We start from the raw sequence: 16,931 nt of genomic DNA on the forward strand, positions 1-16,931 counted from the left end.
TTTCATGAAGGTCAACAATCCCACAGGCCCGATCCCTGTAATTTTTCCTTTGGGAAACTCCAACGAATACAATTTCTTGATCATCTCAAAAAGAGAAAAAGCAAGGGGAAAAAAAATCTCCTCTTGGAAGAGGAATGTGTCAGGATGGCAAGGGTTTGATCATTTCCAGTCAGGCAGAGAATGAGAAAGGACTACATTAAGGACACCAAGCTTCTCTTTCTGGGGTAAAGTGTTATTTTGGCAGTGCTGGTTACAGCTCAGCTTCTTTGCTGGCTGCCCTGGACTCTAATGGCTTGGGAATTACAACTTCCAGGTGCCAGCATCTCTGTTGCTTTATGCACAGCAAACTGTCAAGGAAAATGGAAGCCAAAGGAGCTGGAGTTGCCAGCTGGCCCTCCACACTGATGGTGATCTCAGTGGTTGAGCTGGCTGATATGTCAGGTACCCCCACCTGGTTTTGTTACAGTCCCATCAATGACAAGTAGGAGCTAACAATTCTTAAAGGAGAACTGGTTGGTCTTTATCAGCTGTCTGTCATTTTGTCTTCTTTTCTCTGTTCTACTTCTCAACCTTTCTCACAATCATTTTTCACTCAAGCCTTTTCCACTTGTTTCTCTATCCCTCTGGTCTCTTTAATCTCACATTCCCTCTAACCTGTGCCTTCCTTCTCTGATTTGCTTTTTTCCTCCTGCACCTGAAGCTGCTGAACTCACTCCCTTGGCACTCCTAGCTCCTTCCACATGTCAGACCTCTGCCCTTCCCCAGATGCTTCTCAAAGGTAACAGCATTGGGACCCACAATGTGCCTCTCTTCTGAGCTGTGCTGAAAACAGAGAACAAGAGACCCTGCAACAGCAGGACAATACTTCCCACTCCTTGGATTCAGCTCTGTGGGAAAAGCTGCTATAGGTGGGGTATGAAGGGAAGGCTGCTCTCCCATGCCCAGAGCTTCTCTCTCCCCCAGTCTCCACAGGTCCCCAACACAGGCCAGAAGCCATGAACAGGCATTTTGGGTGCCCATAGCAAAGTGATGCCATGCAGCTGGAATGACCTCACTACTTTCTGCCCACTCTGCCTTCAATACCCTCAAAACACCCAGGTCTTTACTGAAGGCTGAGGCCTCGCCATGTTGAGTTTGCTTGCCAGAGTCAGAAGATCTGCCTCAAAGAACTATCTAGACAGGCAGCAGCAGGAAAGAGAAGAGAAGAGAAGAGAAGAGAAGAGAAGAGAAGAGAAGAGAAGAGAAGAGAAGAGAAGAGAAGAGAAGAGAAGAGAAGAGAAGAGAAGAGAAGAGAAGAGAAGAGAAGAGAAGAGAAGAGAAGAGAAGCTTCATTCATCAGGGATGTGAACAGAACCATTTCAGCTGACTAAAAAGGCAAAAGCCTGAAACCTACCACAGCAGCAGATAAAGGCTGATAGGAGAATGCTTCAAAATATCTGGCCATGTTTTTTTTTTTTTCTTCTAATTTTTCTGTAATGCTTTATTTTGAAGGCTGCAAAATCTGAAATTATTAATTTCCTTGAAAATCATTGGTACTACTCAGGAGTCAGATATAAGGATTTAAAAATTAACTCTAATTTAAAAACACAAGCAAGACCATGGATTCAGATCTGGTCCCATCCCATTGTACCAGCTTCATATGTATGCAAATTCCAGTTCAGTTTAGCTCTTGTTTCTTTTTAAATTGTCCTGCTGAAAGAACAATGGCCATGTGCTGGCAAATGAAGAGATGCTGAAGCCTTTGTTATGGACATGTTGCCAATTCCAGCTATGCTCATAGCATGGCATTCTGCCATTCAATTTTCTTTTCTGCCAATGAATAAAATTGAGGTGGATGTTATATATGTACAAAGAAAGCAGAGAATGAAAAGGCTTCTTAAAAATATATCACTGATTTTGAAATTTCAGAAAGTGAAAGGTTTCATACACCAAATTCAGCTGAATTGCATTTTGTCTGCGTTTTTATAAATTTTAATTGCATAACCCATATATAACTTGATAGGCTGCGAAAAACATGTTATACCTATGTCAGTTAAATAGTTGCACTATTGTGCCTGACAGTTTGATTGGGAGGACAGATTAATTCAAAAATTATGTGCTTCTAAGGGGAAGAAACAAGGAACTGAGGAAATTAAAAATCCCAAGCCCACCAAACCAGAAGCCCCAAACCCCATCAAAACCCCTGCACCACATCAGAAACAGTAAACCCATAAAAATTGCCATTGTCTGGGTCACAAACAGAATGCTCCAGCCAAGGATACTGCCATGCTGCCTATGAATTCCCGATTTTCACATTCTCAGCCAGATATTTTATACCAGCCCCAAGCAATTTTACCTAAGGAAATGGGGCAATGCTGAGAGCTGAGGACAAACTGATCTGCAGCATTCCTCTTTAGCATTAAACACTATCTAGACATTACTGCTCCCTAACGATGACACATTTCCATCACTGCCACCCACTGCTTTCCATCTTTCCCATTTGTGCGGACTTATGAGTGCTAAGACAAGGAAGAACTAAAAATATTTTATATGCATCACATAAATGTCCCAGCCAAATGTGTTGATGGTTTAGCTGTAACATGAGGTAGGAGTTGTACGTAATCTATTGTACTCATGTGTGTGTGTGTTTGTGCCCTGATTCAGAAAATCAACAAGGAAAAATACTCCTGGAATTTTTTTTTCCTCACTTGACATGATTTTTCCTTTCTTACCATGTAAAGCTAATGTTGAAAAGAGAGCAACTTCTCTGTCAGAAAACAAATGCAAAAAATATTCAGGATGCTTTGCCCATCTGTGCACAATTAAGGAAAGAGAAGCTGCAGCTGTGAAGGTGCAACTAGTTGTGGGATGTAGCTTTGACAGTGCCTTCCCAATTTTTATGGCTTCCATCAGAACTGATTTTTCCAATTTTATCTAAAGCATTGAAGCAGGAACTCTTAACTTCACTATTTTATCCATCGAAATCTCCTTCTGATCTGACCCAAAATTTCTCAGTTTCAGGTAATGAGAAATTCTGATTCAAAATTTGTGATCTGGCCCCCAGACCTCCCAGGCTGTTGTTCTAGGTCAGAATGAACACCATTAGAGTCTCATTGCTTCTTGTAAGGTGAGAGAGAAAACCTGATAGAAAATTTATTGCCATACCTCATAGAATATGGTATTCACCGCTAACAATGCCAGACACTGCTAGTAACTCCATTTCTTCTTGATGTGGTGACAATTCTTACTAACAAAAACTCTGCAAGATTCTGGTGCTGCACAATTTTAGTGCTACCTTCAGCTTATAGTTCTTGCTCTGAAATTCTGAAAGGTAGTCTAAATTGTCTCCTACACATTCTTTTTTACCCCTAAATGAGCTGCTGAGCAGGTCCTTATATGCCTCCCTAATTTCCCAGGATTTACCTTATAGCCTTTTGTTGGCAGTTGTTTTGCTACCTGACTGGACCAGCAGGTATCATCAGCTGGACATTAATTGCACTTTTGGCATGTGTTCATTGAATGTAAGTTCATCAGAGAACACAGCTGGAAAAAACTAGTTATTTATCTGAGACAATATAGGAGAAGGTACCAACAACCATTGCTGCTTTGCTTTAGAGATAGAAAACATCACTACTCCAGTTGTGCCCTGGGCATATCACAAAGCAAATCTGCCATGAAATATGAGTAAAGAAGGCTAAGTTGTGCCAATAACTTAACTCAAATGGTCTGAGGTAGAAACAAAGGCTGTACATACATGGAAATGTTGCAGGCTGGAGTGAAAGATACCTGTGTTACTTCAGGGAAGCTCAAGTCGACAAGCTTAGTATTCAGCACAGTATGTGTTCATAACAATTTGAGAACCATACCTTGTTTTGTTTAAGAGCTCCTTTCTCCTTCATGTGTGGGCAGTCTTTCCCAGTCACAACAGCTTTTATATCTGCCACTGGCACTGCATTAAAAAGAAAGAAAATCAAACCCCAAAAAATTAGTTAGAAGCAAGGTATGTAAAAGCTACAGAGTCTCAAAAGAGGCAAGACTAATATGATAAAATTGCCATGTCCTTTGCCATTTCCAGCCTTTTGTAAGAAAGAAGACTGGAAGAAAACAACTAACACAGGAACCAGTGAGTCTTGACAAAATTTCAGGCATCTGGATAAATTCTGAAAATGCATTTTCTTGCCTATTTAGACTACCTGGGGTAAGAGTGTTTCATATAAATGCATACCTGTGTCTGGACAGTATGTGTACTCATGGATCTCAAAACCATCTAGTTTTCTTGTTAATGCAATGTGCTTGCTCTGTTCTAGGCATCCAGGTAAAGCCTCTGCTGGAGAGAGGATGCTGGGCAAGTTGGACCCCTCACTCAGTGCTGCTTTCCTTCATTTAAAAGCCTGCAGGATGTTTTTAAAAATAGTTTCCTATTTTACTCCCATCAGCAGTTTAGTTGCTTTCTGGTACTATAAGGAAAGCTAAGGCTTAGAATGAGCCATTCCAATTGGTTTAAAATGTGAAGTGATCAGGAATGACTGGGGGAAAAAGAAAGGTAAGAAAAAATACTAAAATCTGGTGCCACTCAGAGACACAGAGTGAGGTCACTAAAGCATAAATTTCTCTGAGTTTCAAGCGGAAGTCAATTTTCCAAAGGTAATTACATTATGGAGAATCTATATGCTCTACAATACAATATGGTCCCTGAGTGACAGTTTCTACGATCTATAAATCATTCATTATCCTGTGGCTGCAGAAAAGTATCTTATATATAGAACAGGATGGTAATATGAAAACCTGTTACTGCCCAGTTCTTTACAAACTCTAATGGAAATAGTGAAGAGGAGAAATGCATTTACCCTTCTACTGGGCACAGCAGCACTATATATTTTATTACAGATTACCTCAGCACTACAGCCAAACGGATAGTATGGAATGTAAAAGACATTCTTAAAGTATTTGCTTTGCAAGGAAAGCGGAAAAGAAAGGAAATAATTTGACTCTTCACTATGCAACTTCTGCCTTTAGTCTCAGAATTGTATGCTGTGGGCCTGATGACTTTTTATGCCTCTGACAGTCCCATTTTGGAGAAGAAGAGGTACTGTTTTTGGGAGGACAGAGTAAGCTAGGGTAGACTGGGAAATTAAGGAGATATTTGACTGCAACTATGGTAGGAAGGTCTTCTTAAAAAAAAAAAAAAAGTTCTTGCCATTTTTTGAAAAGGCCCAGAAAAACAATTTCTCTCTTTGCATAAGATAAGATTTTCTGAGGTCAGACCTCTCAACCAAGAAGGCTTTTCTCCAGGTTTCATACACTTGATCTGTTTGATCTGGAATGCAGTTACTGTGGGAGATCACAGACTGATATGACACCCTAATCTTTATTTATCTGGAACTTGGCTTATGCCTTGCTTTAGAAAAATAGAATCAAAGACTTCAGGAGGCATCAGAAGTTGACTACAAGATGCAGGAGGGCATGAGTATGGATGTGATGTGCTCACAATGGATAAAGCCTTGAGAAAGAGGGCAGCTGTTTTCCATCCCAGCTGGAATCTGCATGGCTTGTTATCTCTGCCAGCTTGAAGAGAGGAGTGACATTCACAGAAGTGAAAAGGTTAAAAACCCACACATTTATTTTGGGGATAGATACTAATTATTCAGGCTTGGTAAGAATGCTTGATGCTGCTTCTCTTGGTTCTGTTTTCTTACCCATCTATTCTCCTTTATCTGTAGACCTGGCTCCAAATGCTGAGAAGTTGATCATCATATTCAAACTTAAAGAATTCAAAAATCAGTAATCTGTCCAGAGACAACCAAAATATTTATGAAAAGTGTTCTGTAAAATGCCCAGGCCAGTTTGGTCTGATATGTTTCAAACAATGGTGCCACTTTATAATCTTGTGACTTGCAACATTCTCAACTTTGTCTAATGAAACTCCATTGAATGTGGGTAGCACTATGGTAAATCTTGTATCATTCATAGCCTGAAAACCTGAAATACTGATGAAAAAATCACCTCTTTCTCAAACTGCATTGGTATCTACTCTACCAGCAGCCATGCTGAGGGAACTGTGTGGGTCTGGCCCAATGGTTTCTAAAGTAGGAGCCTTCTGCCCCCATGGGATCCTGACACTCCTGAGTCGGCTCAAGAGCCTATGGAAAACGCAAGTGCCAGATGACTCTCACAGTCAGGGTCATGGGTTTGTGACTGGAAGCATGCTCCAAGCAAACAAATCTGGGAACTGCTGGTCTTGTGACTGTGCCTGCAGTTCAAGTGTGACTTTTGTTCTTCTGTCATTCTGACACTACTGTAACATTCTGTGGCTATTTCTCTAAGCCTTGTCCACAAAAACAGTCTCTTTCTGTGCCGACACAGCAATGTGAGCCCCTGTCCTACATTCTGCCAAGACTGCAGTGTGGAACATCCTTGAGGCAATCTGTAAGGCAAGGAAAACAAGAGAACATGACTGCAAACAGTCAGGGCTCCAGCACCACACAGGCTTTTCTTCTTTCCCTCTCAGACTGCATCTGGGAGCACTTGGACAGTTTAAAAGGTGCTGCCTGGAGACAGGTAAGGGGAGGAAATTTCACATCAGTCCCCAATTTTCAGGCTGGAAAATTTTCAGACTTCTGAAAAATTAGTCTTTCTGCCATTCCATGAAAGAAGTGGAACTACCAGCTGAAATACTTTTATAAGCGTGTCTTATTTGATAATGCCAAGGATTTTCAGAAAAGAACAAAAAGAATTATTCCTTATTCAATGCTGGATTTTGTGAAGTCACCTACCAGTGACAAAACTATACTCATTATTTCCACTATCATAAAAAGCCTTCCCTGGATTACGGGTTAAACCCCTACAACCCATGTTGAAGTACAAAGGAGAAATCACTAGAGTATGATTGTTCTGAAGAGTTCCAAAATTACTTTTAACCATAAGAAAAATCCCAATAAATCCCCTGGTAGGAGCTGCCACAGAGACATATCCTCTCCCAGTCGGCTACACAGAAACAGTGAGATTCTCTCAACACTGTTCACAGTGACCTGTCACCTTTAAGTCCACTCCTCACAATGACAAAAAAGACCTCTGCCATATATTCCTCCTCCAGTCACTAGAGACTGTCTATTTCCATGGACAGGCAGTGCTTGAATATGCCCAAGTATTTTTATTTGTCATCTGCAGTCTCATTTAGATGAGCGATGAAAACAAACTGTGTTCCTCCCTAGGAAAGACATGATGTTTCCAAGCTGAATGAAATTATAAAGTTGTGGAAAAGCTTAATGCAGTCCCCACATACAGTTGCCAAACCCAAGAGAGTGGTGTTTGAACGCAGGAGAAAACGTCCCCTGCTCTTTATCTTCGTAAAGAAAGCTGTTCATAATGTCCCATGTTAAGAAAAACCTAAAATTTACAAAGAAAAACTATCATAGAAGAAGCAGTAGTGTCACAATCTTTGTACATGACTTACATTTATCTTGCAAGGAATCATGAGGGACTTCTCCCTGTGGACTTTCTTCCAAGTCTCCGTAGTGCAAGACCTTGTGATTAGGTGAAAGTCGACAATACCAAAATTTGTCTGTTGAAATAAACACATTAAACAAAGTCACTGACATGTTTTCATCAGTCTTACCAACAGCACAGAAGAAAGCTTACTCAAACAAGGTACTACAGGGAAAGACTGCCTTTTCTTTCAGAAGAAGAAACGTATGGGGTGTATATAAGAAGGGTAGGGACTTTGATCAGTAATTTTACTTGATTAAATGAAGCTGGCATTAATCTACAGGAGTTTTGTTATAGACATAGTCATTGGTCAAAAAAAAAAAAATATACTAGTGAGAAAAAAATTGACTTAGTTTAACCAGATATTTATTATACACTCTTATGGCCAGAAGACTGGCAAAGTAACTACTTCGAGTGGATAACTTTAATTTACCCATAAAAGATTCATTTTTAGCACCACTTTGTGAAAATCAAGCCCTACCAGCTGTCTTGTGTGGGACACCCAAAAACTGATAAATTTGAAATATCCCATACTTTATGAAAATTATGACTCATGTCTTTTTTTATAGACATAGGAGAACACCCCCATGTTTATAGAGAGACTGGACCTAATAAACATGCAAGGACTTAAAAAGCAGACTCTTGTCTCCTGTCCTGCAGATAACTCAGTGCTTTGCAAGGTCACAAATATACATGTGACCGTGCAGTTCACACCCCAGTTTGCATTTAAGTCCTTCCTAAGAGATGTACATTTTCATCTCCTGACAAGACGTGCTTTGCAGGACAAAATTCCCCTTAACAACATTTGTTAAAATCTGCTCCTGTGAAGAACATCACCTTTGCAGAGCCAGGCCACCACACTGCCTAGCATGCAAGGATGGGGCTTGCCAATTCCCTCTCTAAAATGGCAAGAAAGAGATTATCCTTCCTTGTCAGAGCACATTCTATTTAATAAGTAGATCACATAATGTTAAGCTGTCAAAAATACAATCTTGTTACATACAAACTAAATCTCCAAAAGCTCAGAGCAAGGCTGGATGTTAAAATGCCAGTGGAGGGGGGCAGAGGGCTTCTCTGGCTCTGGGCTTCTCTCGTACTGGCAGTGCTGATGCTGTGCCAAGCAGCAGCCTGAGGGACAATTTAGGGGAAACGTTAGCACTGACACAGCCCTGCGGTGTGGCAGTCACTGGGAGCCTCAGTTTGGATAAAACATTGGAGGAGCTGTAGAACCAGCATATGTGAGCTCATTTGGAGCGTTAGCAGAGGAAGGGCTTCTTGGCTCTGTGAGTAAAACACTGGCTTCATGGACCCAGCTGCTTCCTGAAGGACACTCCAGGCCCTTGGCCAGTCATTTAAAATGCAATGCAGTAAAATTAGGCAACTGAACAGTAACAATGAGTTTTCACACACCCTTTTAATTTTTTTTGTCACAGTGGCTAAGAAGGTTTGGAGGAAAAACCCTACACACTTCAAACTACTTTCTGAGTGCACAGCTCCTTCTACATAAAGGTTTCAGAAACCTTATAGACTTCTGGCAAAGGCTCAAAATGGCCATAGGAGGGATTCTGGTTATCAACTTCACACACATGCACAACACTGAAGGATTTATGGCAGAGAGTCAGAAATTATGCTCCTGTGGTGCCTACAAGAAGAGTTGCTGAAATATCAGCATCCCTGGACTGTAAGCAGAACATACAATGGCATAGGATGGGATCGAGAAGAAGACCCCACTCGCAAAACTTCTGCTGGGAATTGGAGCCCTCATTCAGTAGACTCTCATCTGAAGAGCACACACACAAGCAATTCATTGGGCAGTTTGTGTATCTCAGAAGGATATATGTGAAAATTTTCTAGACTCATACCTTTTACAGGGAACTCTACCAGAACTATAGGAAAAGGCATGATGTTTAAAAAACGTACACCCCCACTGAATCTGATGGTTGACCATTATGCCTAAAGAAAACACTCCAGTAACTGCAGCAGGAGGCTTTCATACTTAGCTATAACTGCAACCTCATTGTTTATTGGCTGTACAAAATAATGCAACTTCCTAACGTAAAAATTAAAACAGTAATTTTTTCTTAATGAAAACCAACATGGTTTCACTACCTTCTCCGTGACCTTGGCAAAAAGATGTTCTAACTGAAAAAAAATAAATTACCATAGATTCCTTTCAATTTATCACACACGGGGGTTGGTGTTAGGGTTTGGCTCTTTCATCTCCTAGGGGTTAGTATTTTGGTAACTTTGGTTCTATCAATGCCACGCTTCAATAATAAAAGAGAGGAATAGCCCTCCATGAAAATAGCTCATTTTGTTTTGGGAAGGGGTGGCTTAATGGGAAGAAACACAAGCTCTGAATATTTGAGGAGCCTTTTCAGCAATTCCCCATAACCCAAGGTTAATTAAAAACTAATGGCCATAGACTGTAGCTTGAAGCATGTCCAGCACAACTCTCCTGTGAGCTCACTAATGACTCTGCTCTGCCACAGCCTTGCTGTCAAGGGGAAACCCTTAAATGAAAGCTACAAATGGAACTAAGGTTTCCTCAACCACAGCCACTAAATGACTGCACCAGCCAGGCTGAGGAGGGTGACAGCATGTTGCTAGGAGAAGGGACCCTTGTTTCTACAGCTACTTCAGCCTTACCCATTCTGGTTCTCCCTTCAGCTGTACATGACACTACAAACAGTGTATCAGAAAATATCCCACTCAAATGAGATTTCAGTGCCTTGGAAGGGAATAGATTGAAACCAAATGAAGCTATTTTACTGTAGTACAAGTGCTGAACACAACTATATTGGAAAAGTAGTGTATAGAATGATCCTGCAGTCAAAACAAAAATTACATGAAATTACTTCCACTGAGAGAAAGGGTGAAGAAATCTTAATTATAGAACAGCACATGGGAAGTAGCCAGCATTTACTTTGAGCTCTAAATTGATAAATAAAAAAATAAAAAAAGGCAGAAGAAAAAGCTCTTTTCTACTATAACTCAAAAGTGTTTTTTATAAAACAATGAAAAACTACCATCCAAACCCTCCAAAACTCTTAAACCAATGTCTACAGAGATGAAGTGTTACAAAAGGCTTTAAAGATGAGACGGACCTTCCCTATTAGTCCCCATCACAATTTTTAGACAGTACATTATTTACACTTTCTGGCAAGTCTTTCAGCTTACTGACCACTGATGCAATCACTTTAGGGTGCTAGAAATTCTTCTTTGGGAAACAGAATTAGTCATTCTTGGTTTTAATCTGAAAAGTTTTCAAGTATATCGTTCTGATTTTCTGATATTCGCTAGAGCAGCCAGGCGGTTAAATATATCACAGAACATTGTTGAAGATTATAGATGAGTTTTAAAAAAAATCACAAGTAGCAAAATCACCTACAATTTGGCTACAAAAGTAATATTCAAAATTGTGAACAAATAGCAGAGCACAGAACATTTCGCTGATGGGCTACAGAGTGCCTGGCCATTCACACAGTGTGTTTCCAAGTGCATTAATGGCCAATGACTCATATGCCTCTAACAATACTACTCCAGGTAAAGAACTGCTGTGGTTAGTACAGGAGTGCTCTATTGTTAGAATCTGGGGAGAAAATAGCTCAGATATGCATGGAAAGAAGTCTGAGAATATGGTTTTTTTCCCAAGATACATTTGAGGTTACTACAGAAGTTTTTTGTTCAAAGGAAAACATTCTCACAAATCTAGGAACAGGAACCTGCTTTTAAATATATCTGTGAAAACATGTACCTGTGTAGATTTTATATCTATATATGCCTGTGGGCATGCATATTTTTTCTTATTCTTTTTTTCTGTCTCTATTAAAATGGTATGGACATTTTCACTCCAACTGGTCTTAGCTGTTAAAAATGAAATTTGGGGTGTTTGTCCTATGGTGTAGCAATGGAGGGCCATCTCCGTGGCTTTCCTTCCTCCCAGACCACCTTGGAAAAACGGGGAGCCCGTTCCCATAGAGAAGCTCCCGAGCGCCGCACCCCCCCCCCCCGTCCCGGGTCGGGGACGGGGCGGGGAGGCCGCGGCAGAGCCGGCTCTGCCACCGACAGAGAGAGAGGAAAGGGGCCGGCCGCCCCGTCTTCCCCCCCCCCCCGGTTCGCTGCAGAGGAGCCCCTTCCCAGCGCCGTCCGCGGCTGGGAGCCGGCGGGGGGGAGAGAGCCCAGCCCGCGGAGCCGCCCGCAGTCACCCGCCGCCGGAGCAGGGAGAGGAGGAGCCGGCCGCTCCCCCCCCCCAAGCCCAGCACGGAGAGTTCCAGCCGCGGAGAAGCCTCTCCCCCCGCCCGCAGCCGAGGAGCAGCCTAACTGCAGTCAGCCCCGTGCCGAAGCGGAGAAAAGAGCCCCGGCCGCCCCGTCCAGCCCGCAGCCGCCACGCGGTCAGCCGCCTCGGCCGGATGAAGCGTCCCCCAAGCCAGCCGGACCTCTGCCCCACTTCAGGGGAGAAACCCCACACCCACCACGTTCCACCCCCCCACCGCACAAGCCCCGGCCCAAACCCCCACAACACTGCCGCCGCTGTGAAGCGGCGTGAAACTGAGACGCCATTTCTGCGGCAAAGACTACCCCATGGCCGCAAAGAACTCCAAGCCCCCGCCCCGGTGATCCCGCATGCAAATTAAGAACTCCGAAAGCGTCCCGGGATGAAATCTAACATAAAAAAACCCTTATCAAATAAAAACCAAGTAAAATTAAAACAGATAAGAACTAATGCTCAGCCGTGTGGACCCTAGAGAATCAGAAGAGCTAATTTCTCCGGTTTAGCTTACTAGCCGTAAGTTAAAAAGACCAAACCGGAGATGAGACCACAGGAGAAAACAAAGAACTGACAGGACTCTGGGATTGCTTCCCAGCGAGGGCCAGTCCTCCAGCTCTGTTGAACTGCATGCAGCAGAGCTGATAAAGCCCTCCTCCTCCACGGCGACCAAACCCCTCGGGCAAATATTAATAAGAGCTGATTAATAAAGGCGTTTATGGAGATTAATATTTTCTCCGCCCGTTTTTATTCATAACAACTGGGGGCTCGCCCGGGATTGGCCACGCCCAGAAGAGGACCGAGACGGGAAGGCGCCGCCCACCTTGGACCTCCTGGACAGCTGGCCTCCTGGACCAAAGAAGACAACGCACGCCAGCCTCGAGGGACAACCAGCAAGGACAACGCACGCCAGCCTCGAGGGACACACAGCAGCCACAAGGGGGCGCCGTTGAGGAGCACCGGGTAAGTATAAAACTCGGTGGCGGGAGCAGGAGACGTGCGAGTGTGTGTGTGAGTGAGACGGGGGCCGGCAGCTCGGACCCCCGCCGCGAGTGAGGACTCCTCAGTACTGCATTTCCACATCTTCGCGAGAGGAGTGGTCAGGAACAGGAGGAAGCGAGAGGAAACAGAGTGAGCGAGGCGTCTCCAGGGGTGTAGGGGACCCCCCTCCGGACGTGCGGAGGCTGAATAGAGTGTGAGTGGCACGTCATAGAGTGAGTGGTACTGTGGGTTTCCCCTAGACCTGTAGGGGCAAACCACCCAGGTCACCTCAAGTGTGCGGGGAGGCCAGGGACAAGTGTGTGAGGCACGCACCACACCGACGCAGGAGAAAGGGTGGCTAGGGGCTGCTCCCAGGGACCTGCAGGGGTGTGGGGAGAGAAAGAGGTACTGGCCGAGGTTACCAGGGGCTGCTCCCAAGGGAGAGGTGGCCAGGCTGAGGTAACTGACGGGGTACAGGACGGTCACACTGGGCGGGGGTGCTCAAAGGGGAGCACGCTACCGGGTGTGAAGAGTGCATTGGGCGGGGGTCGGATTAGATACGCTACCGGGCTTGAGTGTGTCGTGTTGGGCGGGGGTAGGCAGGAGTTCTATGCTACCGGACACGGAGAGGTAAAGCTGGTCGGGGGTATCTAAGGCCGGTGCTACCGGGTGCAGTGAGTGAAAGTTAGGGGAGTTCCAACGTGCAAGGAACTTAACGATAGGGTGAGTGAGTGAGTCGCATACTGTGTGTGTGTATCCTGGCAGAAGTAGTGACTGGAACTCTGGGCCCAGGTTGACCGGCTGCTTACGGGGATACGCCGGACGCGCAGGAGTGAAAGAGGGTACCGGCTGGGGTGGTGACAGAAGCACCAGGGGTGCTGAGGCCATTGACGGGTACCGGGGGCTGGCTGTGGCAGTGGTCGGGGCCCTAAGGGCGGGTCATACGAACTGCTTCCAGAGCTCACGAGTGAGTGTAAGTGAGTGAGTGTGAGTGAAAGAGCTTTCAAAAAAAAAATTTTGAATAAATTTTACCAAGTAAAAATAAGTACTTGAATAAGTAGGTCTAGAGAGGCTGAAGTACAAAAAGAAAAAATACCACATATCCCTCCAGAGAGCCCACTAGGAAAGATGTTAAAACAGTGGGACAGGGAAGAAAGTACTAAATATTTAGATAGGATCAAAACGATCCATTATTGTATAGAAGTATGGCCTACTCTGGGTTTACCTGGAGAATGGCCATGGCACGGAACAACAGACCCTTGGATGTGTGCCCAGTTAAATCAACATCTGAGAGCCCAAGGTGATAAAAAAGCCGAACAAGTGCAGTATGCTGCTTGTTGAGAAAAGCAAAACAGAAATAATGACAACATAAGGATCTGTAAGTTACAGGGGAAAAAAGGAAAAAGTGATAAAGAAGAGAATGGCCCCATCTGGGATCCACTTAATTACTTACCTCCCCCTCCCGCATATCCAGATATGCCCCAGGTTCCCCCTGGAAACCCCTTCCGTCTTCCCCAAACTGTAACCCCTGTTTCCCCCCTACCTTCAGCCCCAAGCCACCCTCAAATCCCTCAAACTAATTCCCCTATTCCTCCCTCTACCAATACCTTTGCCCCCTCCCTAACCAGCCCTCCGGTGAGTCTTCCCCCATCCAGTACTAACCCCTTCTGTACAACAGAAGTACCCCCAGTTTCCCCCAACAGTAGCTATGTCTTTTCTCCCTTACCATCCATGGTTCCAGCCCCACCTGCAAACTGGGAACCGAATTTGCCCACCCCAACCATAGAACGTCCCCCTGAAAATAATCCAGAGGGACATTCTTATAACACCAGATCTAAAGCTAAGCTTTTTCCCTTGAGAGAGGTTCCAATGGGCGGAGTTGCTGGAGGGGTGGGATTTGTAAATGCCCCTCTGACAGCCTCAGAGGTCAGGAACTTCAAAAAGGAGCTAAGAAACTTAGTAGAAGATCCAGTGGGGGTGGCTGAACAAGTAGATCAGTTCCTAGGTCCCAATACCTTCACATGGGGGGAAATAAATTCTATATTCAGAATTTTATTTAGCCCCGAAAAAATAAGAATGATTCGAACAGCAGGAATAAGGATTTGGGAAAGGGAGAATAGAATAGGGCCCCCAGGTGAACATAAACTGCCTGTAAGTGATCCAAAGTGGAATCCAAATAGGGAAGAAGACAGGAGGAATATGGATGATTATCGAAATTTGATAAACAAAGGAATTAAAGAATCAGTCCCCCGAAGCAATAACTCAAAGCTTGCATTTGATAGTATGCAAGGAAAGGATGAGACCCCAGCCACTTGGCTGAGCAGAATCAAACAAAATTTCCGAATATATTCTAATATTGACCCAGAAAGCCCTGAAGGCCAGGTGTTACTTAAAACACAGTTTGTTACAAAGTCCTGGCCAGATATTAGAAGAAAATTAGAAAAGTTAGAAGACTGGCAAGATAGAGGAATAAATGACTTGTTAAGGGAAGCCTTAAAAGTCTATTTAAGAAGGGAAGAAGAAAAAACCATAACGAAGGGAAAAATCATGGTAGCTGTGGCTAGAGAAAGTGTATCTAACCAGAGTTCACCCCACCGAGAGGATAGGAAGCCAGTCAGAGGGCAAAGAAATAATTTACTACCTTGGGTGACCCCTAAAAGACAAAGGGAAACTCGAAAGTGTTTTTATTGTGAAGAAATAGGGCACCTCAGAAAAAATTGCCCAAAAGTATCATTTGATGAAGCAATCAAAAGAGAGAAAGATATATTAGAAAGTATATTAAATGAAAAAGATGATGAAACTTAAAAAGTCATAAAATGTATGACTTGCAAAATTATAAAAACCAAATTAATAGAGAAAACACAGCTAAATTGGCTCAGCTGTTTGTTTGCCTCTAGCTCTTCTGTAAATTAAAACCTGGCCCCAATTTAACATAAGAGCTTCCCCTTAAAGAAATGTTTAAACTTCTATTCTTGTTAACCCTCTAACCCAGGAGGTTACCAAGAAAGAAAACCAAAATCCCCAAACTCCTCCCCTTAATTCAAATATCACCCCATTAACCCCAAAATATAAGTCCTTTCCAGGTGCTGCTAAAGACCAGAGTGAAAAGACCAGCAACACCACCTCCAAACATCCTGTCCAGCACAAACCTTTCAAAACATCATCCCCCATAGACTGTTGTTTCATATTCAAACTCTTCAAAAATGACTTTCAAAAAAAAAAAAAACACCCAGACTACATATTGCATAGAAGAAGTTTTTTTTTACTGTTTGTATTAGTAGTTGTGATATTGTTGTTAAAAGTTTGTTGTTGTTATTATTGTAATGTTGTAACTGAAAGCGCATATCAATCACAAAAGCTGTGGGATTGTTTGTTGTTTTGAATTAGTATAAATTATTGGGAAAATTACTACAAAAATTTAAAAATCTCTCATAGAGCACAACCCAAAAAGGCTACCTAAAAGTTAACAGCCAAGTGTGAAAGCGCAAGAAAAACTCTAGAAACTGAACCCAGAGAGCTCCTAAAACCAAGAGGCAAGCCCAGGTGAGATCGAAAAAAATGAAACTGGTTCACACTGGACTCTTGGAAAGACTCATGATAGTCTGAATGATGAATAAACCCATAAGAGGAGCTGGTTCAGAGAGGCATTCCCTCATCAATGATGAGAAGAGCTCAAAGTCCTCAATAAGAGTTTATATCAACCCAAACCACACTTGCTTTACTGATCCGCAACTCTCAACCTGTCAGGATGAGAAAAAACAATTAGTCATAAAAAATACTGCCACCTTTGAGCAAAGCTTAACTGGAGAGTGCTCTATAAGAGAATAGTTTTAGCTAAGCAAGCCTCTCAATAAGAATTTGGTTATTATTTTGATAAAAAAATAAGCTACAAACAGTCCCTAGTAGTCACAAATATAGCCCAAATTCAGATTCCTTTTAATACCAAAAGCACCTCAAAAAAAATGCCCCAAAAATTAAACAAAAAAATAACAAAACAAAACCAAGCTGTGATTGATATGAGCAAAGTCCAAACTTGAACAAGTAAAGTTAAACCCCAAAAATAATCAAAAATCATTACCATAAATAAGTTGATGCAGGTTTAAACAACCTGATCAAAAGCAAAGAGGAGGGAATTGTTAAAAATGAAATTTGGGGTGTTTGTCCTATGGTGTAGCAATGGAGGGCCATCTCCGTGGCTTTCCTTCCTCCCAGACCA

The 16,931-nt window shown here is 43.0% G+C and overlaps 1 protein-coding gene across 4 annotated transcripts in view; it reads right to left on the bottom strand.

Moving 5' to 3' along the window:
* ELMO1 (engulfment and cell motility 1) overlaps window positions 1–16,931 on the bottom strand; it is a 308,416-nt gene that overhangs the window by 8,089 nt on the left and 283,396 nt on the right. For all 4 annotated transcript variants that reach the window (XM_083880270.1, XM_083880272.1, XM_083880271.1 and 1 more), the window contains 2 exons: window positions 7,433–7,540; window positions 3,846–3,928 (listed from right to left, as the gene is read on the bottom strand). In XM_083880270.1, the coding sequence (XP_083736396.1) occupies window positions 3,846–3,928; window positions 7,433–7,540 (191 nt within the window). The remainder of the gene's footprint in view (window positions 1–3,845; window positions 3,929–7,432; window positions 7,541–16,931) is intronic.

Source organism: Zosterops lateralis, assembly GCF_965231275.1.
Source record: "Zosterops lateralis genome assembly, chromosome: 1".
Classification (NCBI taxonomy): domain Eukaryota; kingdom Metazoa; phylum Chordata; class Aves; order Passeriformes; family Zosteropidae; genus Zosterops; species Zosterops lateralis.